At 40.0% G+C, this 22,112-nt stretch overlaps 1 protein-coding gene across 2 annotated transcripts in view; it reads left to right on the top strand.

The window, feature by feature from the left end:
• The window catches only part of LOC307000904 (caskin-1), a 50,677-nt gene extending 32,726 nt beyond the window's left edge, over positions 1 to 17,951 (top strand). The window contains exons 10-22 of one of the 2 annotated variants that reach the window (XM_079616847.1): positions 1,342 to 1,456; positions 6,293 to 6,532; positions 7,682 to 7,783; positions 9,324 to 9,523; positions 9,649 to 9,730; positions 10,172 to 10,281; positions 11,164 to 11,274; positions 11,770 to 11,871; positions 12,250 to 12,388; positions 13,004 to 13,947; positions 14,191 to 14,824; positions 15,106 to 15,907; positions 16,049 to 17,951. In XM_079616847.1, the coding sequence (XP_079472973.1) occupies positions 1,342 to 1,456; positions 6,293 to 6,532; positions 7,682 to 7,783; positions 9,324 to 9,523; positions 9,649 to 9,730; positions 10,172 to 10,281; positions 11,164 to 11,274; positions 11,770 to 11,871; positions 12,250 to 12,388; positions 13,004 to 13,947; positions 14,191 to 14,824; positions 15,106 to 15,907; positions 16,049 to 16,145 (3,678 nt within the window). In that variant the 3' untranslated portion in view covers positions 16,146 to 17,951. The remainder of the gene's footprint in view (positions 1 to 1,341; positions 1,457 to 6,292; positions 6,533 to 7,681; positions 7,784 to 9,323; positions 9,524 to 9,648; positions 9,731 to 10,171; positions 10,282 to 11,163; positions 11,275 to 11,769; positions 11,872 to 12,249; positions 12,389 to 13,003; positions 13,948 to 14,190; positions 14,825 to 15,105; positions 15,908 to 16,048) is intronic. The other variant, XM_079616848.1, reaches the window with a different exon arrangement.
• Positions 17,952 to 22,112: the final 4,161 nt, after the last annotated feature.

Genomic DNA, 22,112 nt, shown 5'->3' with positions numbered 1-22,112 from the left:
GCGTTGGTCTGCAGCTGGCGGCTGACTGTACGTTCACACCGCCGCCGACTTGATCTGCAAAAAAGCTATGGCCGCCCTGTCAAGGACGCTTGTCAAAAAGTACGGGGAATCTTGTTGACGCTTTGGCCGCTCTGACGTAGCAGCATTCACAATGAAATGTAAACAGAAAAAACAAGCAATGCATTCGGCAGTTTAGGATATCGCACAAGATTTGTCAACACAGAAAACGTTTCATCACTGGAGAGTTTTTTTTCCCGACACCATCGTATTAATTGATTTTGATTAATATGCGCGAGGGAGAGAGAGAGAGAGAGAGAGAGAGAGAGAGAGAGAGAGAGCGAGAGAGAGAGCAGACAGCGCTCGGGTGAGTGCGCGCGCGCGGCCGGCTCTCTCTCTCTGCTCGTTCTTATGCCCTGTCAAGCGCGCCCTGTTAAACTGACAGGACTTAAAACACATGCAAATGGTAGGAACGAAAGATCTCCCTCTCATCCATTTGCTTCCTTTTTGTTTTAGTGATTTGCCGCTCACGTCCCGTATAGGTTACAAAAATGGAGGCGAACAGCCAGCTGATTTTATTTATTTATTAAATCGATTCTTGGACATTTCAGATCGATTCTGAATCGTTGCAAATGAGAATCTAGATTCTTCTGTGAATCGATTTTTTTTGGCACACCCCTATTTCTAAAGTAACAAAAGATCTCTATTTCAAATAAATCCTGTTCTTTTCAACTTTATATTCATCAAAGAATCCTGATATTGATATTAATATGTTTCTTGAGCAGCATACCAGCAAGTAAGTGAAGACTGAAAAATGATGCTGAAAATTCAGCCTTACATCACAGGAATAAATTACATTCTAAAATGATATTATAATTGTCACGAACACTCAGTTATTTTTGATTTTTGATTCTTTTTCATGGACGTCAGAAGATAAACTATAAGTGTTTGTGACAATAATATAAAATAGTTGCAACAATCGTAATAATATTACTGTCCCCCCCCCCCCCCCCCCCCCAAATAAATGCAGCCTTTGTGGGCATATAATAATATTTTTAAATAAATTGTACTAACCCTAAACTTTTGTACAGTAGTGTGTAAGACATAAGTAGTATACTTTTTGGAAACCTGGGTTCGATCTAATAGTCTTCATAACTTTATCCTTTTCGTAAGACTATACAATAAGGTTTTACTGTATATATCAACATAAGTTAATGCAATAATAATGGGCAAAAGAACATTTTTAAACCAAAACTATTTTCGTTTTTTTTGCATGGTGCAGTGCAATGTATTGCTTGTTTTCAACTTCAGGCACATTCTGCAACATGTCTGTTTGCTCCTCAGGTTTTGGAGCAGCATTCTGACGGACGATGGAAGGGCTGTATCCATGATAACCGCACAGGAAATGACCGCGTGGGTTACTTTCCGTCCAACATGGTGGAAGTCATCAAAAGGGCAGGTGTGCCATCGCATCGTCACATGAGCCTTCTAGGATGTCATGTGACACATATGCACATTTTAATCCACTTTATAATCAAGGTCAATCTGAAGCTCATCTACCTGGCATTTAAATGTTCATGTGTGTGTGGGTTCTGGTGAGTTCGTATTTAGTGCATGCATTTCTGCATTTATATGAGTGTTTGTGTATTTATTGTTGTGTGTGTAGATTAGGGATGAGCATTTTGTTCATTTCGTCTTCTTGAGTACTCAATTGATACATCAACCGCGTAGGGAATACACATCACTGTTACTATTGGAACAAACCTCTAAGTTTAAGTATAGAGTGCATTAGCACCCACAACCTTTTTTCCATTCATTTTTCCCATAGGGATTTAAAAAAAAGAATTATAAACCATGAACCAAGACAATCAGCTACGAGGTGAATCACAACACTACAAACTTTGATTTAAAGCAAACAAGTGTTTGAAAATCGGGGAAAAATACAAAGGTATAAGACTGTGTACTTTTCCAAGCATTGTGAACAGCATAATCGAATTAAAAATTATGGAGAAACATAAAACTACTAATTTACAATTGTTGATCATATATATAAACAATATATTTTAAGTTTATTAAAAAGTATTTTGAGAGCGTATATATATTGACTCGATTACGCCATTCGCAGTGCTTCATGGGAGTGGGCGGAACTAACAAGATCTTTTGGTGCGTATTGCTTTTTTGATTGGTGTAATTTTCTGTACAGCATCATGGGTAATGTTGCTTTTTCCCCTGGGATTCCTCTATTAAACACGATTATTTTAAAAATAGGCTGAAATAATGCAGGCTGACATCTTCAGTAGAAGCATATGCTATTGATGAATAACCTCGTAGCTCACTGTAGGTCTGTCTTTAAGAGTTTATAAGTTATCCCTATTTCCCTATGGAGAAAAAGAATGGAGCTTTTACTTCCGGAAAACCGGCTGTTGCACTCTACTGTTTGTGCCACATACATAAATGATGCCTCAAATTATGAAGCTTGCTGAACAAAGTGATCAGATGATTGTTTCCCTAGAAGTAGATAAAGTTTGATGGAGCGGCTGTCTTCTGTGTCTTCTGTGTATTTAAATACATGAGTATGTAAATAATGTATGTGTGTGGTTGTGTGGGTGGCTGTTCATTCGCTCTATATCAGGGTTGCCAGGTCTGCACAACAACTAGCACAACTGCTAAATCAAAACTATCCCGATCGCATTTCCCAGTAAATATCACGTTTCGGGGGGTAAAAATTGCATTCCGGGGAGGGGGACGCTTCAACCCGCGGACTACAAAAACAACCCGCGGCAACAGTGTAAAACCACGGACTTGGCAACACTGCTCTCTATCCAACTGCCCTGCCCTTTATCACCAGTCAAGTGATTCTAATTAGAGGCGTCAGCTCGAAGACATGAAAGAAGAGGGAGTGAGAAAGAGGGCAGATGAGAGTGGCTCATCTATCTGTCACTGTTCGGTCATCTCTGCGTCCACCTGTACCATCGTTTCCATCCCCCCCTTCATTTCCTTTCAACTCACATCAGTGGATTCACACTTCTGCACATTCGCACACATGCAAACAGGCTTTCACACATTTATACATGCAGATCAGTGGCGACTGCTGCTTCTCAAGAGTGAAGAAACAACATCACTTATCAATGTCAGAATGTGTACTCAGATTTACTTTGTTCTGGTGCTTGTAGTTTGCTATTTTTAAAAGATATTCAAGAGAAGCCGAGCTTCTAGTCAAGACAAAAATGACAGTGATTTAAAACTAGGGCTGCGTGATTAATTGAAATAAAAACTAAATTATGATGTGGCATAGCATGCTTATATATTTACATAATTAAATCACAAATTTTGGGATTTGTTATGGGCTGCATGTTTCAGAGTGAAGTTCGGCAGTGCGTTACACGGAAGGAGTTCATGATCCAGGGTTTTTTGTGTCTCGGAGTGGCTCAGTTCACAGTGAAAGCTGCTCATGAACTCTTCTCCACGTCTGCTCTGAGTTTGGGTCGCTTAATGTGGGTTTGGGAACGCAGCATATGCCAACAATCTTCTCAAACTTTAGAAGTGCTTATAAACCAGCGTATGCCAACAAAAGTGAAGCTTTAAGGGTTCCTGAGGTTTTCTGCCAGAAATTACTTTCTTTTTCTTGAATACCCCTATTTTTACGGTGAGATATTAGTGTATAATAAATGTAATAATATTATTTCTTAATTTGTTTAACAGTTATTTGTATTATTATTTTTATTTTGTAGTTATATTTATATATAATCACACATAACTTCTCTCATAAACTTGCATTGAAGTCTGAGACCCAAAATAGTGTGTTTAGAGCCTCTTGCTGGATGAACATCAATATTCGCATAATTTAAAATCAGTAATAATTGGGACTCTATGGACCATGTGTCCATGAAATACATTATTACTTTATAATAAAAAAGAATGTTTACTTTAATATTGCATTGGTGTAAAGAGTACCTGAAACCCATACCTCAAAGTTAAAGGGTAACTCTCGCCAAAATTGATCCTAGGTCATTTTTGTTAATTTTCTACACAAACCATGTAGTCAATGCTCGAGTTCATGTGTAGAGCCCCTGGTGATACTTCGAGCACAGTTTCATGTTGTGTCGAGCCACTTTAGTGTTTTAAAAATAGCGATTTTGATGCTCTCATTGTAGTGCCCCATGCACTCCCATTCAAGAGGCATTTTTCAAACTTAAAAGTGGAGTTTCCATTCTAATTATGCTTTTACACGAATGTTTGACTCGGGTAGATTAACAAAAATAGCCTAGGATCAATTTTGGTGACTGTATGAGCCATATTCATTTCGTATTATTTGATGTAATTTTGTCCTGTGCCACTAGGGGGCTGTATGTGCTTTGTGGCTCAGCTGATCTCGGGTCAGCCCGGGTAGATCAGAGGAAACCCAGACAGGTGTTGCTGAACAGGAAGCAAACAGTTTTCGACTGTGCTTTGTGTCTTGCCTTTGTAGTGAGCAATAGGGTTTGTTGTCCTGGTTATGTATTATGAGTTAAGATATTGCCGCTGTATGATTTATGGAGGAAAATAAACTGACTAGATAATAGTAACATTACTGAACTCTCCGTTTGTTTTATGTGAGGCGGCACGGGCACACGTCTAAACTTAATCCGCTGTATTAGCAACCAGTACTAGACTTAGTTTAGGACTTAGTCAGTACAATAAGGTCGAAAACTATTTGCTTCCTTAATCAGCAACACCTGTGTCTGTGTTTCCTCGAAGTTAAATGATCTACCCGGGCTGACCCGAGATCAGCTGAGCACACAAAGCACATACAGCCCCCTAGTGGCACAGGACAAAATTACATCAAATAATACGAAATGAATATGGCTCATACAAAGACAGTTACCCTTTAAAGTAGAAGTTACACAAGTCCCCACATCCAATACCATCTGTGTAAAAGTCTTAAGAGTATCAAGTATTTTATTCATACTGAATGTAGGCTTAAAGATGCACTAGTCCAGTGAAAAACAAGAAGCAGCTGAAATGTGAGGAGAGGAATCACGTTTATTGTCTAATATCGAAATTAAATTGAACACCTCAATATTGCAATAAATCAAGGTGGACGCAACAGCCTCTTAAACATCGACAGACACTCAACCCAGCTCAAGTGCTTAACAAGGGCATAAGAAAACCAATATCCTTAAAAAAGGATATATAGTGGATAAATAAATTAAATAGTCAAAGCCTCATCCTCATCATATGAAACACCTATGATTCAGTAACTACCTGCTAATGCACTCGCATTTGCGTAAAGTAGCCTTTTTGACAAGTTGCTGCGAGTAAGGGAAAAACACACAAGATATAATACCTTCAATGCCCTGTAGATGACGATATTGCTTATTTTGTAAAATAAATAAACTCCTGCAGAAAAAGTCAGGTGCTTGGAATTGCATTACTCATCACATTAGAATACTTATTCAAAAATGTAGTCAAGTAGAGAGTAAAAGTTGCTAATTTCTACCAGAAAGACTGAGAGGGCAAGTGAACGTTTACATAATATGTATTCCATAAAGTATTAACAGATGGTAGCGAGGTACAATGATTCATATATAGTTATTATTATAATAAAAAAGTTATTTGGCTTAGGCCCCGTCCTTAATCCAGATCCTGAGGGGAAGCTAATCCTGCCGAAAGATGAAGGCCCGCCCCAGACGGATGGACAGGGATGGAGAGGAACGTCAGCCTCATCAACTGCCAACGGAAAAGAGAAAGTTCAAGTGTCAAGCAGTGATTGGCCAGACCTCATAGTTATGAATGAATGACGTGGCATTAGAGTCTTTCTGGTATAACCTATACGCTAAAGCTTTCATATATTTGATACTCAAAGTACAAAGTAGCCAAAAAGATACTGAAGCACACAATTACATTTACTCAAATACTTCACACCACTGCAATAATGAAATGCGCCAATAGTGAAACGTAACATATACTGATTGATGTACACATTCCAACACACTTCAAATCCCCATTTTCTCCCTTTTCGTGCATAGATGTAGTCTGCATGCATAACACATAGATCAGTTATAAATTTGGTGTTTTTGGGAATGCATTTCAAGTATGTTTTGTGAAAATAGTATGCATGAGTATAGTTCTTTTTTTTTTTTAGTTTTCTAAAGTGTTAATTTTCACCTTGCATGTTAACTTACAGGGTAAGTTATAGAGTTAGATATTTTTGCTTGAACATGTTTTGTTTTGTGTTTCCTTTCCTGTTTTTTTGTTGTTCTTGTTGTTGTTGTTTGTGTTTTTTTGGTGTCGCCTGTTGTTCTGTTGTACCCAGGTCCCTCAACCCAACAGTATCTTAAGATACAGATCCGTCCGCCAGCAATTGGTTCAGTTGTCATGGTGAACGGTGACTGCTCCCACATTTTTTCTCTGCCCCTCACTCCCCCACCCCCTCCTACCCAGCCCCTTACCCATCAGCCCCTCTTCACCTCATTTGGCTATAATATGCCTACCTGCAGCACAATTGGGTATGAACCAGCCTCCTCCTGCTCAGAGGAGCCGCAAAAAGAGACAGGTATAAACACACATACAGTCAGAAAAATACACATTTACCCGTCATAAGCATATCATGTCATTCACCTGGCTTTTTTTTTTAACTTCATGACCATATGGAGTAAACAGGATGTGAATCTGAATGTCTTTGAGAAAGTTGGATGTGTAACATACAAAATTAGCAGTATCAGAGATATTTGTGTGAAGAACATGTCCTGGCCATACAAAAAAAAAAAAAATGTTTTCCAAGTTTTCTGGTAGAAATCCTTTTTTTTTTTTTTTTTTTTACTGCTGTGACTTTTTTAAATGTATATTTTGCATATTATCTCCCAATCCTCTTTACCATGTAGTGCAAAAAAAAAATGATCATAGTTTGAAAAAGGATATAATTATAGCCTATATTATATATTTTTTTATTTATTCAGCAATGATGAATTAAATTGATTAAACGTGACAGTATTGTTAAAAATATTTATTATTTTTATCCACAAAAATATTAAGCATTTTCAGCATTAATAATAAGAAATGTTTCTTGAGCACCTAACCTGCATATTTGACAAGTGATGATCATGTATAATCAGTAGTGTATTATTTGCCTTTTTATGGATATTTAAATAAAACAAATTGTATTACGGTACTTTTTTTTCTGTAATACTGCAGAAATGACTATATTACAGTCATTAGAAATCTTGGTAGCACTTTATTTTACAGTCATGTTTCACATATGTACTTATTATAATTACAAAAACTGGGTAATAACCATGAACCCACTTAAACCTGACCTTAACCCATGTAGTTACTGTACCTTATATTACCCAGTACTTTCTTAAGTACACTGTAAGTACACATAGCTACTGTAAAATAAAGTGCAAGAATTTCAGTGCTAGACATTACATTTCACAGCTAACTAAAGTTTTGTAATTCATTAAGGGGTCTGAATATTTGTTTTGTACTGTATTTACAAATATATCATGTTCATCAGCAAGGATCCCAGATTACTGTTGGATATGCCACAGTCCATTTGAACTGCCCCCAAATGATCCCTTTACTATCTGCTTCCTCGGTGTGTATCTGGTTTTGCACATTAGGAGCTTGCAGAGCATAGTATTTCATTCTTACCTCACTATGATTGTGTGTTTATGTGTGTGTGTGTGTGTGTGATATCTTTCAGGCTCAAGGGGATCCGTTTCCAGCCCTCATGGTTCTCCAACCCTCAGCGGCCAGCAAAGCAGCGCAAATGAGGAGATTTGGGTTCTGAGAAAACCTTTAGCTGGTAAATACAGTTTTTCAATGGACAGTTGATGTGACGTAAACAGTGACCTGTAGCGTGATATGCTATACTCTATCTAAAACTATTTATATTTATTTATGTTTATTATGTCTGCTGCTTTTATGGTCTCATATTAATTGGGAAAATACATGGGATATTTACACGTTTAAAAATATACACTACCGTTCAAACATTTGGAGTCAGTAAAATGTTTTCAATGTTTTGGAAAGAAGTCTCTTATGGTCACCCAGAAAGTATTTATTTGATTATATAAACAGTAATACAGTTATATTGTGAAATATTAATACAATTATAAATAACTGTTATGTATTTGAATACATTTTAAAATTTGACCCCAAACTTTTGAACGGTAGTCAATAATAAATATACATAAAAACGACTATTTAATTGGATTCCAAACCTTTAAAGTCCCCCTGTGGTGAAAATCAAAATTTTGTTTATATGTTTATGTGGTGTTATTAATAACAAACCATGTGCAAATTCATAAGTCAACAGCACTAGTATTTTCTCCTTAAAACTGCAGTGAACCAAAGACAGACTCAAAAATGTGGTTTGAAATCGCGGGTGTTTCTGACTTCACAAACTACCTTGTAACCAATCACGTCAAAGTGCGATCGTTTACGAGTGGATCTCTGAGCTGGTGTGAGTGTGTGGAGGCGGGGCTAATTTGCATATTCATAGAACCCCATAGGTGTAGAGTTACATTCAAGCTATGAAGACATTTTTTTCTAGGAAAAATATTGTAAATATGTCATTTTGGTTATCAAAGGTGAGTTTTAAGGAATACTGTGATTGACTACAGGGGGACTTTAAGATTTTATTTTTTCCATGGAAAATAAAAGGAAATATATTGCAGAATGATTGACCTGCTCTTTTTCATACAATAAAAAAAACGGTGATTCACATGGTCAAGCTCTTAAAAGGAAGAAAGCACATTAAGTACAATGCACAATATTCCAAGTCTTCTGAAGCAATACAATGCCATAGTACGATGAAAAGACATTTAAGTGGTTATTCACTGAAATTATCATCTAATCTCATCAAGAGCCGTCTCAACAGACATCAGTGATGTTATTTGTGGCTCTTATGCATGTCGGGACATAATACGCTTAAATGTTTTGAAATTACAGAAGATCCAAAAACTTTACCTTATACAGTCATATAAATTCAAAGAATTTTGTTTTAAGTTATCTGCCAACAACCTAAATACGGTTACACTTTATTTCAATGTTCCACTTTAGACATTCTACTGACTATAAGTAACTTTGCAACTACATGTCAACTAACTCTTTTTAGAGTATTAGAAGACTGTTAGGTCAGGGTTAGGGTAAGTAGAATAAGTTGACATGTACTTGCAGAGTGACAGTCAACTAATACTGTAAAGACTGCTGGTTGACATGTAGTTGCAAGGTTACTTACAGTTAGTAGAATGCCTATCGAAATAAAGCATATGCACAAACATGGACATACTCAACGTTTTTTTTTATTTCTGGTTTCTTGCATGATAACTTGTACCTGCCAGCAGGGGGCAGTGTTGGCAGCATGGGCAGCACAGGCAGTCTGACCAGTGGACGTTCATCTACTAGCGGACAAAGCAGTAATGCCAACGCTCACCTCACCAACTCACCAGTGCCCGCGCCGACCACCCCCACACACTCACCCGGAGTTAACACACATGGCCTCAATGTGCCGGGACTGCATGCTCAGGCCGAGGGCGTGAAGGTGCGGCGCACACAAAGACCACAGATGCACACAGGGACCGATGTGTAAATTCTCTTTTTGTCTGTCTTTCTCTCTATTTCTCACATTACTGATCATGTATGTGTGCATTTGCGTGTGTGTTTTAGCTGTTGGCCACGGTGCTGTCCCAGTCAGCCAAAGCAAAAGAGCATCTTATGGACCAATCACAGTCTTTAGATCCTAATTCAGGTACTACGATATGTATACCAACATTCTCAGACCTAACTTCACTTCTCTTGTACAATTACTGGTGTCCAGGTGAATTTTAGGGGATGTTTGAAGTCAGTAAAATAGCAAAACAATCTAATGATTAATCATTTTTTGAAGAGTGTGTTTGTGCTTTGTTTGCCTGGTTTCGATATTTTGCTATAAAATGCCATACAATCAATTTTCAGTGTGTGTAAATACTTTTGGGAGCCATTGCATTTAAAACCCCTATTTACATTCAAATACTAGACTGATCTTAGAATACAGGTTTGTCTCATTATGTCTCATTTGTACACATCTCATATATCCATTGTTCTATGCCTCCAAATGTTTTAATAAGCCCATACGTATATTCAAAGTCCTGGTAAGTAAAAATATATAAAACGTTATTTGGTTTTCATTTTATTTACTTTTCTGCTGTAGTGTCTTCTCAGCGCACTCAGAGTGCATCTGCTGCCCCACGCCAGCAAAAGAAGAAACCCTTTGTGGATCCATTGCTGCAGAGGAAAGATGAAGTTTCGGCTGAGAGCAAGGCAAGTGTGTGTGTGGTGGCACAGATTTGTTTATGTCAATCGTAATGTGTCTATATTTGTTAGTGTTTTAATGAGAATAAATATTATTTATTTATTTTTATTTCGAATAACAAAATATATACTAATAAGTCCAAGTATGAAAGTAAAATTGATTATTCACTTATAAACAAATAGGCTACTATATTTCTTTTTATATATATATCAAATAAATATTTTATTCTCACCAGGCTGCATTTATTTGTTCACAATACAGTAATATTGCAAATTATTATAATAGTTTAAAATAACTTTTTTCTAATTGGATATATTCTTATTGTATATTCATGTGATGCACAGCATCATTACTCCTGTCTTCAGTGTCACATGATCCTTCAGAAATCATTCTATTCTGATATGTTGCTCAAGCAACATTTCTTATTATTATCAATGTTAAAAAAAAGTTATGCTACTTTTTTTTTGCTGAAACCGTGATACATTTTTTAGGGTTCTTTGATGAATAGAAAGTTCAAAAGAACATCACTTATTTGAAATATACATAATTATATGATTATACATGTCTTTATGGTCACTTGTGCATGACGTCCCTGTTTAAGGGTCACTATATTCAGATATATCAGGGTTTACGTTAAGGTGTTTCAAAGAATCCAAAAACCACAATATTACTATGGTTAGTGATATATGATTTTGAAGCAATACTATTTTTTTGCTGCCACACAGTGGTTGTAGTGTGTACTACATAACACACTTTCATACTAGGACTTGGAATCATGATACTGTTAAAGCAATGTCTGAATTATTGATGCGTTTCCGTCTTTCCCTGCCATACTGTGTTTGTGTGTGCATGTGTGTGTGTGTGTGTGTGTGTGTGTGTGTGTGTTGTAGAGCTCAGAGGCTGTTGTTGAATGGCTCACTAGTGCACAGCTGCAGTTCTACACAGCAAACTTTATCACTGCTGGTTATGACCTGCAGACCATTAGCAGAATGACACCAGAGGTAACAAACACAACGCTAAGATAAACACTGTCAATCATCATTCCATAAATAAACAAAGTGATCAATTCTTTATTGTATTAAAGATGGAATAAACATTTCATTCTATATTTAGTTATCCATTTCTTTCTTTCTTTCTTTCTTTCTTTCTTTCTTTCTTTCTTTCTTTCTTTCTTTCTTTCTTTCTTTCTTTCTTTCTTTCTTTCTTTCTTTCTTTCTTTCTTTCTTTCTCTTTACCACCATAAACAGCTGCCATCTTTCAAAATACAGTGGCCTCAAAAAGTATTTTAACGCTTAAATTATATCATTATATTTTGGAGTGACTTAAATATCCAGATTGTTTTTGGAGTCACTGTACATTATAATGATAGTCAGAATAGTCAGATACTTTACACATTTTTGCAAATAGTTCTTCAACTTAAATGAATAGCCTAGTTAACTTAAATTTAAATTCGGTTTGTGTGCGTGCGTGCGTGCGTGCGTGCGTGTACCCCACAGGACCTCACTGCTATTGGGGTGACAAAACCAGGGCACAGGAAGAAAATGCTTTCAGAGATCAGCAAAATGTACATCCCAGACTGGATACCTCAAGAGAAACCAGTAAGAGTAATAAAGTCGGGTTCCAGAAGTCTGGAACTCATAATATAATTTAAGCATATAATAAAAAAAATAAAGCTTTATTCTTTAAAAATAAATGAATATAAAATATGTATCTGTATACTATTTTTGTTTCATATCAAATAAGCACATTTGTAATGTTTATTGTAGAACATGATTTTCAGGTTTTGTGAAGTCATTTAAGCAATAGAAGGATAAACCAAATATGAGTAAAAGTGTATTGCTGCTAATATTATTTTTTTCTTTGAAAAGCAAAATTATTATTTCATTACTTTTGGACCCCACTGTATGTACTGTACATATAAACATGTACAAACTTGCTGTTCAAATCCGTTAATAAATATCTGTGTAACTTTGTAGGCCAGTCTGGCTGAGTGGCTGTCTGCAATTGGTCTGAATCAATATTACCAGACTCTGGTTCAGAACGGCTACGACAATATGGACTTCATTAGTGATATTACTCTGGAGGACCTAAAGGAGATCGGCATCACTAAACTAGGCATGTATACAACAAATAATTAGGTTTATATTTATAATAATAGTTTTTTCTTGATATCCTTGCTAAAAAGACTGGCATATTTGGTCACTACTATATTGTGTTTTGGATGATGTTCTCTAGTGGGGGATGCATGTGCTGGTAAGGCCAAGCATGGCCATATTGAATAGCATGAGAGGACATTTAAACACTCAGGAGCACAGAAATGGAACAAGCGGGATATTATATGTATATCATATGCAGGTTTTAGCCATAAAGTTTTTTTTTTTTTTAAATCTGTTAATGTTTCTTACTTGTGAGAAGGATGATAATAGTGTCTGCTGAATGTTAATAGGGATATGGTTTCTTTGAGTCTTCTTTTCTGCATTTTGTTTTTGTCTAATTTTAAATATATCTGTTTTAATGTTTATGATGCATTTGTGCCCAATGCCAATGTCATTATGTGCCATTAATGCTGGTAAAATAACAATGAAAATAAGTTTTTTGGTCAAAATAAACAATATGACTACACTGATCCACCATTAGTATTTATGATGGTTTCATCAGGGAAAAGATTACAGGTTTAACTTCTCAAACAAAAATAATTACTGTCCACCTCTTTTTTTCTTTCCCACTAAGGACACCAGAAGAAGTTGATGTTAGCTGTCAAACGACTGAGTGAATCTCCAGAATCAGACATTCCCACCCAGGAGAGCCAGATAGAAGAAAGCACAGACTCAAAACAATCATCAGAAACCAGCACAGAACCAGATGTGAACTCCACCCCCTCTGTTCGAATACGCAAAAGAACAGAAGGCCGTGGCTCTCCCCGGCACAGCACCCATGGGCGAGGCATACAAAGAGCTAATGCCCCTCCTCCTCTGAGAAAACCTAACTCAATTGAGAGTCCCACCCCAACACCTCCACACACCCCTACTAAAGGCAGAACCTCATCTTCTGCTTCAAATTCTCCTTCACACATCCCCTCCTCCCCGTTAAAAACACAGAGCAGGGCCAGAGGGCCTTGTGACTCTCCCCGTTCGCATGCTCACGCTCGTAACGTTCCATTACTTTGCCTACCACCTGAAGGAGAAACCGAAGAGGGCAACGGTCAAACTCCATCCCAGCCAAGAAGTGGACAGTATATTGTTACTGATGCTGAGCATGACTTACCTTTGCCAGACTCCTCTGTTAAATACGCAACACTAGGTGGACATAGGGTCACTGCTTGCAGTTCAGCGAAAGCCTCTGGTGAAACCCTTGACATCAACAGTGTCAATCGCAGTCAGTCATTCGCCACAGCTCGGCCTCGCAGACGAACTCGTCCTCCAACTCCACCAAAACGCTCGTCCTCTTCCATTTCCACTGGTAACCTGGCTGATGAGGCTGTGGCTGATGATGTAATATCTGGCGAAAGAAGGGCTAACAATTTGCTACTCAATGTGACATACAGGGAGCGCAGACGTAGCGATTGTGGAATTGCCTCTGAAAAAACTTCATCTGGGGGCAGCGTTAGAGACATTGCTGCCATGCTTGAAATGTCCAATCTTGGAAGCAGTGGTAAAGGAAGTGGTTATTTGCAGGTAATTAAACAGTTACTCTCAAAATAAAACAATCATTCTGTGATTAACTTTAAGATTCAGAGCAATTATTGCTGATAAAATATTGTAACAAAATATTTCAATCTACCTGACATTAGAGTTGTCCCTAATTACTTTCTTAAAAAGCTCCTGGACTCATTTGCATTAGTTAAATACCAATGTTTTACACATGCTTAGGTACGTATTGATGCCTAAATGAGTTTTGATGTTTTACCTGTTCTTCAGGCAAGCCAAAACCTCCTTCGGCAGAACCGAGAAGTTCTGAATTCTGACGCAGATAGTCGCCGCCGCACAATCAGTGAATTTTACGACTCTCAAAAGCAGCCTGACAATGATGTACAAGAGGCTGAGATGAGCCGAGCCATGCAGGACCTCGCACATCATGAACCAGTACCTTGTGAATCCCACCCAAATAAACAGGCCCCTGAGCCACGTCCACGTTCTATGATCACTCATCTGGAAGGAGTTGTTTCTTCTCTGCCACAAGAGGAGTGGTCACGGATGGATGCCACTGCAACTTTGAGAAGACCACGACCACCACATTATTCAGATAGTGAACATTTTAACCTGACAGAAACGAGTACGATAAAGCGAAGGCCCAAAGCATTGGCTCCACCACAGAGTAACGGCACTGATGGAGATGGGCTAGAGAACTTTCGGAGAAGACCTGTATCAGAAGCTTGCATTGGAGATGGTGGTAGGGAGGAAGAACTGCAACACGACAGCTTTGGCTCTCTTCCCAGACAAATACTGAAACCCCCAGTTTCACCTAAACCAGCAATGGCACTTCGCAAATTCGATCCCCCAACTCCTTCAAGGAGGGTTCAATTACCTGGACCAGAAGGTCAACATAGCCCAGGTAAGAATTTTACCTATGAGGTCATTGTGTTCCTCATATTATCTCACCCTTTGTCCTGCAAACTGGCAAACAAGCATAAATCAGCCTAGCAAGCCAACATAGAAATTCATGCATGCATGAAATTCATGGGTATTTTTAGACAGCAGTTCTAGGAAACCAGGACCTCTGCTTAGCTTGATATCCACAGAGACCTTCCTGATATCTGGTTGATGTAGTAAAATATATTTTCTGAATGGATTTGAGTAAGTTTTACATTACATGGTTTCTTTGTCTCTTTATAGTGGAGATTAAGAAAATCCCCCCTCCAGTATCTCCCAAGCCAAGTCCACCTCCTACACTGCCCAAACCTGTAAAAATCAAGCCAATCCATACCACTGGAACTCCTGGCTCTCCTCAGGCAGATGTCCTCAGCCCATCCAGTGCCTCCTTCAGCCCTGCTTCAATTGAACAACTGGAAAATCTACTGAGTCCGGTCACCCCAAAACCAATGGAGGGAAGCACTCTGTCTCCACGTCCAGCAACTTCTCCAGCTCAGAGCCCACAGACACCCCAAACCCCACAAACCCCCTCTACACCAGGTTCAGCTCCAGTGAAGCCCCCGAGGTCCTCCATGGCTGGTCTCTCAGTGGACATCCCAAGCCCTCTGGAAGTGGATTTACCTGGAGTGGACATGCAAAAGAGGCTTAGAGAAGTAGAAAAGCAGAGAGAGGAAGATGACTCGAGTAAGCAAGAAAGAGTAGAGGAAGTCGGAATTGCTAGAATGGAAAGGACAGGTCTGATCCAGGTTGATCCAACATTTCAAGGTGAACAAGGCCTGATTTCAGGTTCCTCAGCAGGGAGTCATTTAAAAGAGACAGGGGAGGGAGCAGAACCGGTGGTAATGAGAAGAAGGAAGGTAGGCGTAGCCAGACAGACACAAGTAGAGGGTGAACCACAAGATGGAGGTGGAAAAACAGAGGTCGAAAGCCAAGGGTTATTGACAGCTGGTTCAGGGAACATGGTGCAACTCAGACTGGAGGAGACCAGTGCGTCCCTGGCTGCTGCTCTGGAGGTAGTGGAGGAGAAGATTAAGAAGGATGACAGGTATAAGATGTTTCTAGACACTAAAACAAATTATGTTCTACCTCCTTGGCACTTAGTAGTCTCTTCATTGCATGATGATGATGTTACTTGTTGTAACTCACCATTCTTTTTCTTCTACTTTCTGTTTGTTTTCCTCTTCAGCTCCATTGTGGACAACAAGAGCACAGTTAACATTCTCGATGACATTGGCAGCATGTTTGATGACCTTGCGGACCAGTTGGATGCCATGTTAGATTAAAAATGAAAAAATATATTAGATTCCTTAGGAAGTATTAAACACTCAAGCTTCACTTTCTCAGTGTGGACAACCGAAACCAACTTTGATGCCTCAGCAGTATTGGAATCTCGATAGGGCAAATTAAGCTCTTCCATTCTAACGTGTGTAAAAGTCTACAATTGAGCATCTCTGAGAAAAGCCTAGGATCAAAATTTTGACTAACATCATTCTCCACCTTTTCATTCTCCACCAGCCTTTCGTCTTACTCTAGTGGCCAGAATAGGTACTGCAAGTACATATCCTGACCTGCAAATACGGCCTGCTGTCTTGATGCTTCCAGAGATAAGCACAATTTTAAGAGAGACTATGTGACAAGCTTTCTAAATATCATTAAGCAGAGAAATGCTAATATGTGTGAGTGTGTGTATATGTGTGTACAACATGTGGGGTGAGAGTTTGATGAATATTTATTTTTAAGGCAGTGCTAAGAGCAGTAAATGTACATCATATTCTCTTTGATGATGTTAGGAAGCTGTATTGCTCTTTTCCAAATCTCTGCTGAGAGCTTGTCCACAAGTAAAGGGGAGCTTTGAATTTCACCTTGTGGTCTTCAGCTGGACAAGTTACTGAAAAACACTTAGTTTGGACAAAAAATTTGAAGAGCACAGTCCCATTTATGACCCTGAAAATATTATGTCTTTTTTGGACTATTTCTTTGATCCCTTGAAGTATAATGAAGAAAAGCTTTGGACTTAAAGAGGTATATTGTAATCTTTACGTATGTTATTATTGTTGTTGCTGTTATTGTTGTTGTTGTCAGTGTGTGTGAATGTTTGACTGTGTAGTGTAGTTTTTGCATTGACAAATCCCACCCTGCCCAAGGTGTAATACATAGATATAGACAGAATTCAGAATAAGACGCTGGAAAAGAGTAGTGTATATATGTCATATAGGTGATTATAGTTATCATTGATATTCTAGAGTATGGAATGCATCAATATGGAATGATACAGACACCTGCTCATTCCTAATGTGCTCTAATACGTGTTTATGTGTGTGTTTGTTTGTGTGTTTGGAGGGGAGGTCTGTTTGAGAGTGAGATAATAAGGAAGTGTGTGTTTATAGTTCTAGGAAAGAGACAGTATGTTTGTCTTCTCTTACAAAACTGTACCATGTTTTTGGACATGGTACCATGGTATTTTTGAAGTATCTTGGATGACCATGTATTGTATATTCTACATTACATGAATATGGTGATCATACAGTACCATGGTACATTACCAAGTAATGTTGTATTACCACCTGATACCACAGTACCACCACAGTACTTTTTGTAAGGGCTGAGAGTGTTGATCTCTTGGACAGTGCAATTATTCCTGTTTTGTCATGCAAACAAAAAAGACTTGCTGACAGAAGAAGTTACATATTCCATACAAGTGGCAAAAATTAGATAATTTAATACTGTCATTGCAAGATGTATAAGACTACAGAGCAATATTTTTGATCCATGCACCATGTTATTAATTTAGCTTTATAAGTAATACTTTAAAACCAGCCATCTGAGATACAACATAACTGAGTATTTTCCGACAATCATGACAATTTTGTCTTTGATTATGACCCTGCAAAGTCAATGGAATAAATGTTGGAGTATAAAATCTTTTACAGTGTAAAACTGCGTAATAATCAGTTGTTATTTTGTGTAAACCTTCAGATGGCTAATGTGTTTGTCTGACCCTGGTGAAAAAAATCATCAAAGACCTCTTCCATGTAAAAAGCATTGAGAATATGTGGAATTAATATAAATAAATTGTTATGAATATAACCATAGTGGCATCTGAGAGTTTTGTCAAGCATTTTATAATTGGGCATATTATATCACATTATATTTTGGTTTGAATCATATTAAGGAATGTTATTAAACTTTTTATGGTTTTATTTGAGGTAGTTTAAAATATGCATAATAATATGCAATTGTCTTCCAAAATTCATATTCAAAATTATTGGAATCAGTTTTTAGACTTTTTACTCTTGCTTAAAACTTTAGACTCTGTGGATCCATATACCACAAAAAGTGGCTGCATGCAGTGTGCTATTTCGGCACTGCCCCATCTTTCATTGGTTGGAAAAACATAGCCCCACCCCAAACACATCCCATTGGTTGAGCCAATGTTGCTATTATAGCTGGTCAGTTTTTGCATGCATAATAATGCTAACATTTCTTTATTGTATTACAACCTAGTTGTTTTATCAATGTCTAATTTTCTGGATGGGTTTCAAAAGAAAGGGACATACATTCCTCTTTTAACCTCCTTTTGGGCACATTACGGCCACTATTTAAGTGTAAGGTGTTTAACTACTGTCACTGTTAAAGTTAAAATATACTTTTTTATGGTCACCTCCACAACTGTACACTTTGGAAAGTTAACTAATAGATCGACATTAATTAAATGAACTGAATGTCGTCAACTGTGATGGGGTTATCTTCTCATCAGAAATGCTTTGTCCCTGTCTTCCAATAGCTCTGGGCCGCCTGTACTCAGTCTCACAGAGCAGTTCTTTAGTAATTCCTGCCTCTTGGTATTCGAAGAGAATACAAGGGAAAAACAGGAAGATAAAAAATCAACAGAAACAGAATTAGGTGAGTTTTGTTGCTAAATTAATTCAGTTTATTTATTTTTGCATTATCTTAAAACACTCCCATCCTGCGGAGCAGCATGACATATGCACGCATATTCACAGGCTTGTTGTGTGTTGAAACACAGACACCTGTGATGATATTAATGGAAGTATTGAGAATATTTCAAGTACTTTTATTTAATGCAGAATTTTCTTCGGTTTGGGAAAATTCCACTTAAAAAGACTAAAACAAATCATAAGGTTGTGCTCAGTGCTGTAAAGTTCAGGTTCAGAAAGTAAAAGTCCTCCTCAGTATTTTGTTCCAATCACCTGGATGTGCTAATTAGGACAGTTCCCTTTCAATGAGGTCTCTCCTTTTGCGTAGCATACGCTATGGGAAAAATCCTTTTCTTGAGAATATTGAAAGCTAACTTTTAAAACGCAGTGCAGCTGCGCCATCCGGCGTGCTAAAATATCCTTTCGAAACGCACAACAAGCGTGTTCACTGTCGCATTCACATTTGTTTTTTGTCTAAAAGAGCAAATTTGAAGTGTTGTTTCAAATTGCTCCACCTGCGCCTCGTATAGAGGCCCGCTTGTTGCCGAGGATCGTCACATCCTGTGCTCCTCTTGCCTGGGTTGCGACCACGCGGAGGCTGCGCTGACCAAGGGCGGCGGCCCTGAATGTGAGGTCCTGGACCTAACCTTGCTACATCAGAAGTTAGCGGCCTTCGACGACAAGCCTGCTCTTCCGCCTCTCTTGCTCGAGCCATGTAAGAAGAAACGCCGCTCGCAGAGAGAGCTTGAGCCTGCGGTCGACAGAGAACCCACGCCGGCCCAGTCCCCGCGTGCTTCTCCGTCATCTGAGTCCTCGCCCCCTCCTCATGCGCAGCGGGTCTTCTCTCATTTGGAGCTTTGGACGAGGAAGAGGAGGACGACAAAGACAGCCTTTCTATTGCCGACTGTGAAGAGTGGGCCGCTTACGCCCCGTCTACACAGGATTGTACAAAGACTAGTGTCGACGCCGAACTAATCTGCATGCTCACTAAGGCTGTGCAAGACCACGGGCTCGAGTGGTCCTCGCCCGACCAACCGACGCGCAGGCCATGCACCATTTTCTCCCGAAATGCTCCAGTTCACCTCGAGCGGCAGGAGAAGAGCGTCGTTTTCCCAGCGTGAGAAGCCAGCACCGCCGACGGCTAAGCCCCGTCCTGCGACTGAGGTCCGCCGCCGCTCACGTTCCTCAAGGCGGCAGCCATTTCCAGAGAATAGGGGTCCTCGACCTAAGCCTACGTCGAACCCCGAGCCTCACAAGCCGTCCTAGCCGTGACGAAAAGGGTGAGTTCAAACCCCGCCGCGGACGGGTTAATCTCCCCAAAAAGGCCGAAGCTCTCTCCAGTCCCCCTCGCACTGGTGGCTGGAAGTCACAATACACGCTCACCTGCACCCAAACGCCGTTTTCACGGCGACCCAAATAAACCCAGAAAATAGCTATTTTCTGCCTGTGTCATGTCTAGGTCACGTGCCCACCATAAAGCGCAAGTCCTCACTCACAAACACTGTTTCCACTGTAAGCAGCCTGCCATCCCACGCTGCAAGCATGAAAAATTTTGATATAGTGCCCACCATAGAGTCTGCACATCTACACACAAGCACTCCCCCCACTCTCATAAACTCGCCAGCTCTCGCTGTGAGTGTTGTAGATGTAGTCCCACTGTCCAGTACAAAGTCTGCACAGCTACACATGAGTACTTGTCCCAAATCACTAGCCCACGCTGTACATACAGCAGAGGTTCATCTGCCAGCTACAAACACCGCACATGCCCACATAAGCGCTGTCAACGGGGTAAGCTATTAGCCCGTACAGCGCCGGGCTCTGAGTGTTGCACGAGTGAGGCGCTGTGCTCTCACTAATAAGTGCTGTCAATACACTATCACAGCGTCGCCCATCAGGTTTGATAGAAAACATGAATGTCGGTTCGGTGCCAGCGTCACCGCACGCTCCCCTACATATGATATCAGCCCCGGGTCAGATTTTTCACATACATGCTGCAAAGGGAGCACGCGCCGCCTGAAGCAGACAGGGTTCACGAAACAGTGGGCAGAGCAAGCTCAAAGCTCAAAGCTCATTCAACCCCTGATTCTGCACACCAGTGCATGGCGGGCCATCCCAGGCATTTCACAGTGGGTACTGAGAACAGTAGAACAAGGCTATTCGCTTCAATTTGCTTGCAGACCGCCGCGCTTTCGAGCCAAGGTCGAGACAACAGTGAGAGAGACACATTCTACGCACAGAAGTGTTGAAACTGTTAGAAAAGGGAGCGATCCAGCCGGTTTACATCTCACAGAGCAAGTCAGGCTTTTACAGCCGTTACTTCCTCGTCTTCAAAAAGGACGGCGATCTCAGACCCATTCTGGATCTCAGAAAACTGACTGAGTCGCTCATGAGACGGCCATTCAGAATGCTGCCGACCAAGCAGATTCTCGCGCAAATTCGCCTGGGAGATTGTTTTTTCTCAGTGGATCTGAAAGATGCTTATTTTTACATCCAGATATCGCCCCGTCACAGGCCATTCCTAAGATTTGCCTTCGAGGATCAGGCTTACCAGTACGCAGTACTCCCGTTCGGCCTGTCACTGGCTCCTCGTACATTTACGAAGTGTATGGACGCGGCACTTACCCCTTTGAGACAACGGGGCGTGCGCTTGTTGAATTACCTCGACGATTGGCTAGTCATAGCGCAATCGGAGGAGTTATAATATAATTAACTCACAGATCCTGGCTTCTCAGTCACCTGGTCTCTTTGGGCCTCAGGATCAACGCTGCCAAGAGCGAATTATCGCCCAGACAGAGAATTTCCTTCCTGGGCATAATGTTGGACTCTTTGGACATGAAAGCGCGCCTGACGTCAGCGCGCGCTCTCTCTATACAACGCCTGGCCACCTCTTTCAGCGTGGGCGCATTGACACCTCTCAAGAGGTTACAGATGATGCTGGGCATGATGGCCTCTGCATCCCCGGTCCTGCAGCTGGGTTTGCTACGCATGCGCCCACTGCAACACTGGCTAAAAAAACGCGTTCCAACTCATGCATGGCGATCTGGCCATTTACGAATCAGAGCGAGTCTCAGCTGTGTCAGAGCTCTGGCTCCCTGGAAAAGGTCCGGTGTGAGTCTGGGTATCGTGTCAGTCAGACAGACCATCTCGACAGATGCCTCCAACCTAGGTTGGGGGGCTCTCTTCGAGGGCAAGTCGGCATCCGGTCTTTGGTCAGATTCGGAAAGGAGCCTTCACATAAACTGTTTGGAGATGAAGGCAGTCGCTCTAGCACTGGACGCCTTTCTCCCATACCTACGGAACCATCACGTATTG

The sequence above is a fragment of the Phoxinus phoxinus genome (assembly GCF_949152265.1).
Source record: "Phoxinus phoxinus genome assembly, chromosome: 6".
Classification (NCBI taxonomy): Eukaryota; Metazoa; Chordata; class Actinopteri; order Cypriniformes; family Leuciscidae; genus Phoxinus; species Phoxinus phoxinus.
Note: the sequence above shows the minus strand (reverse complement) of the source record. Positions and strands in the feature narration are given on the sequence as shown.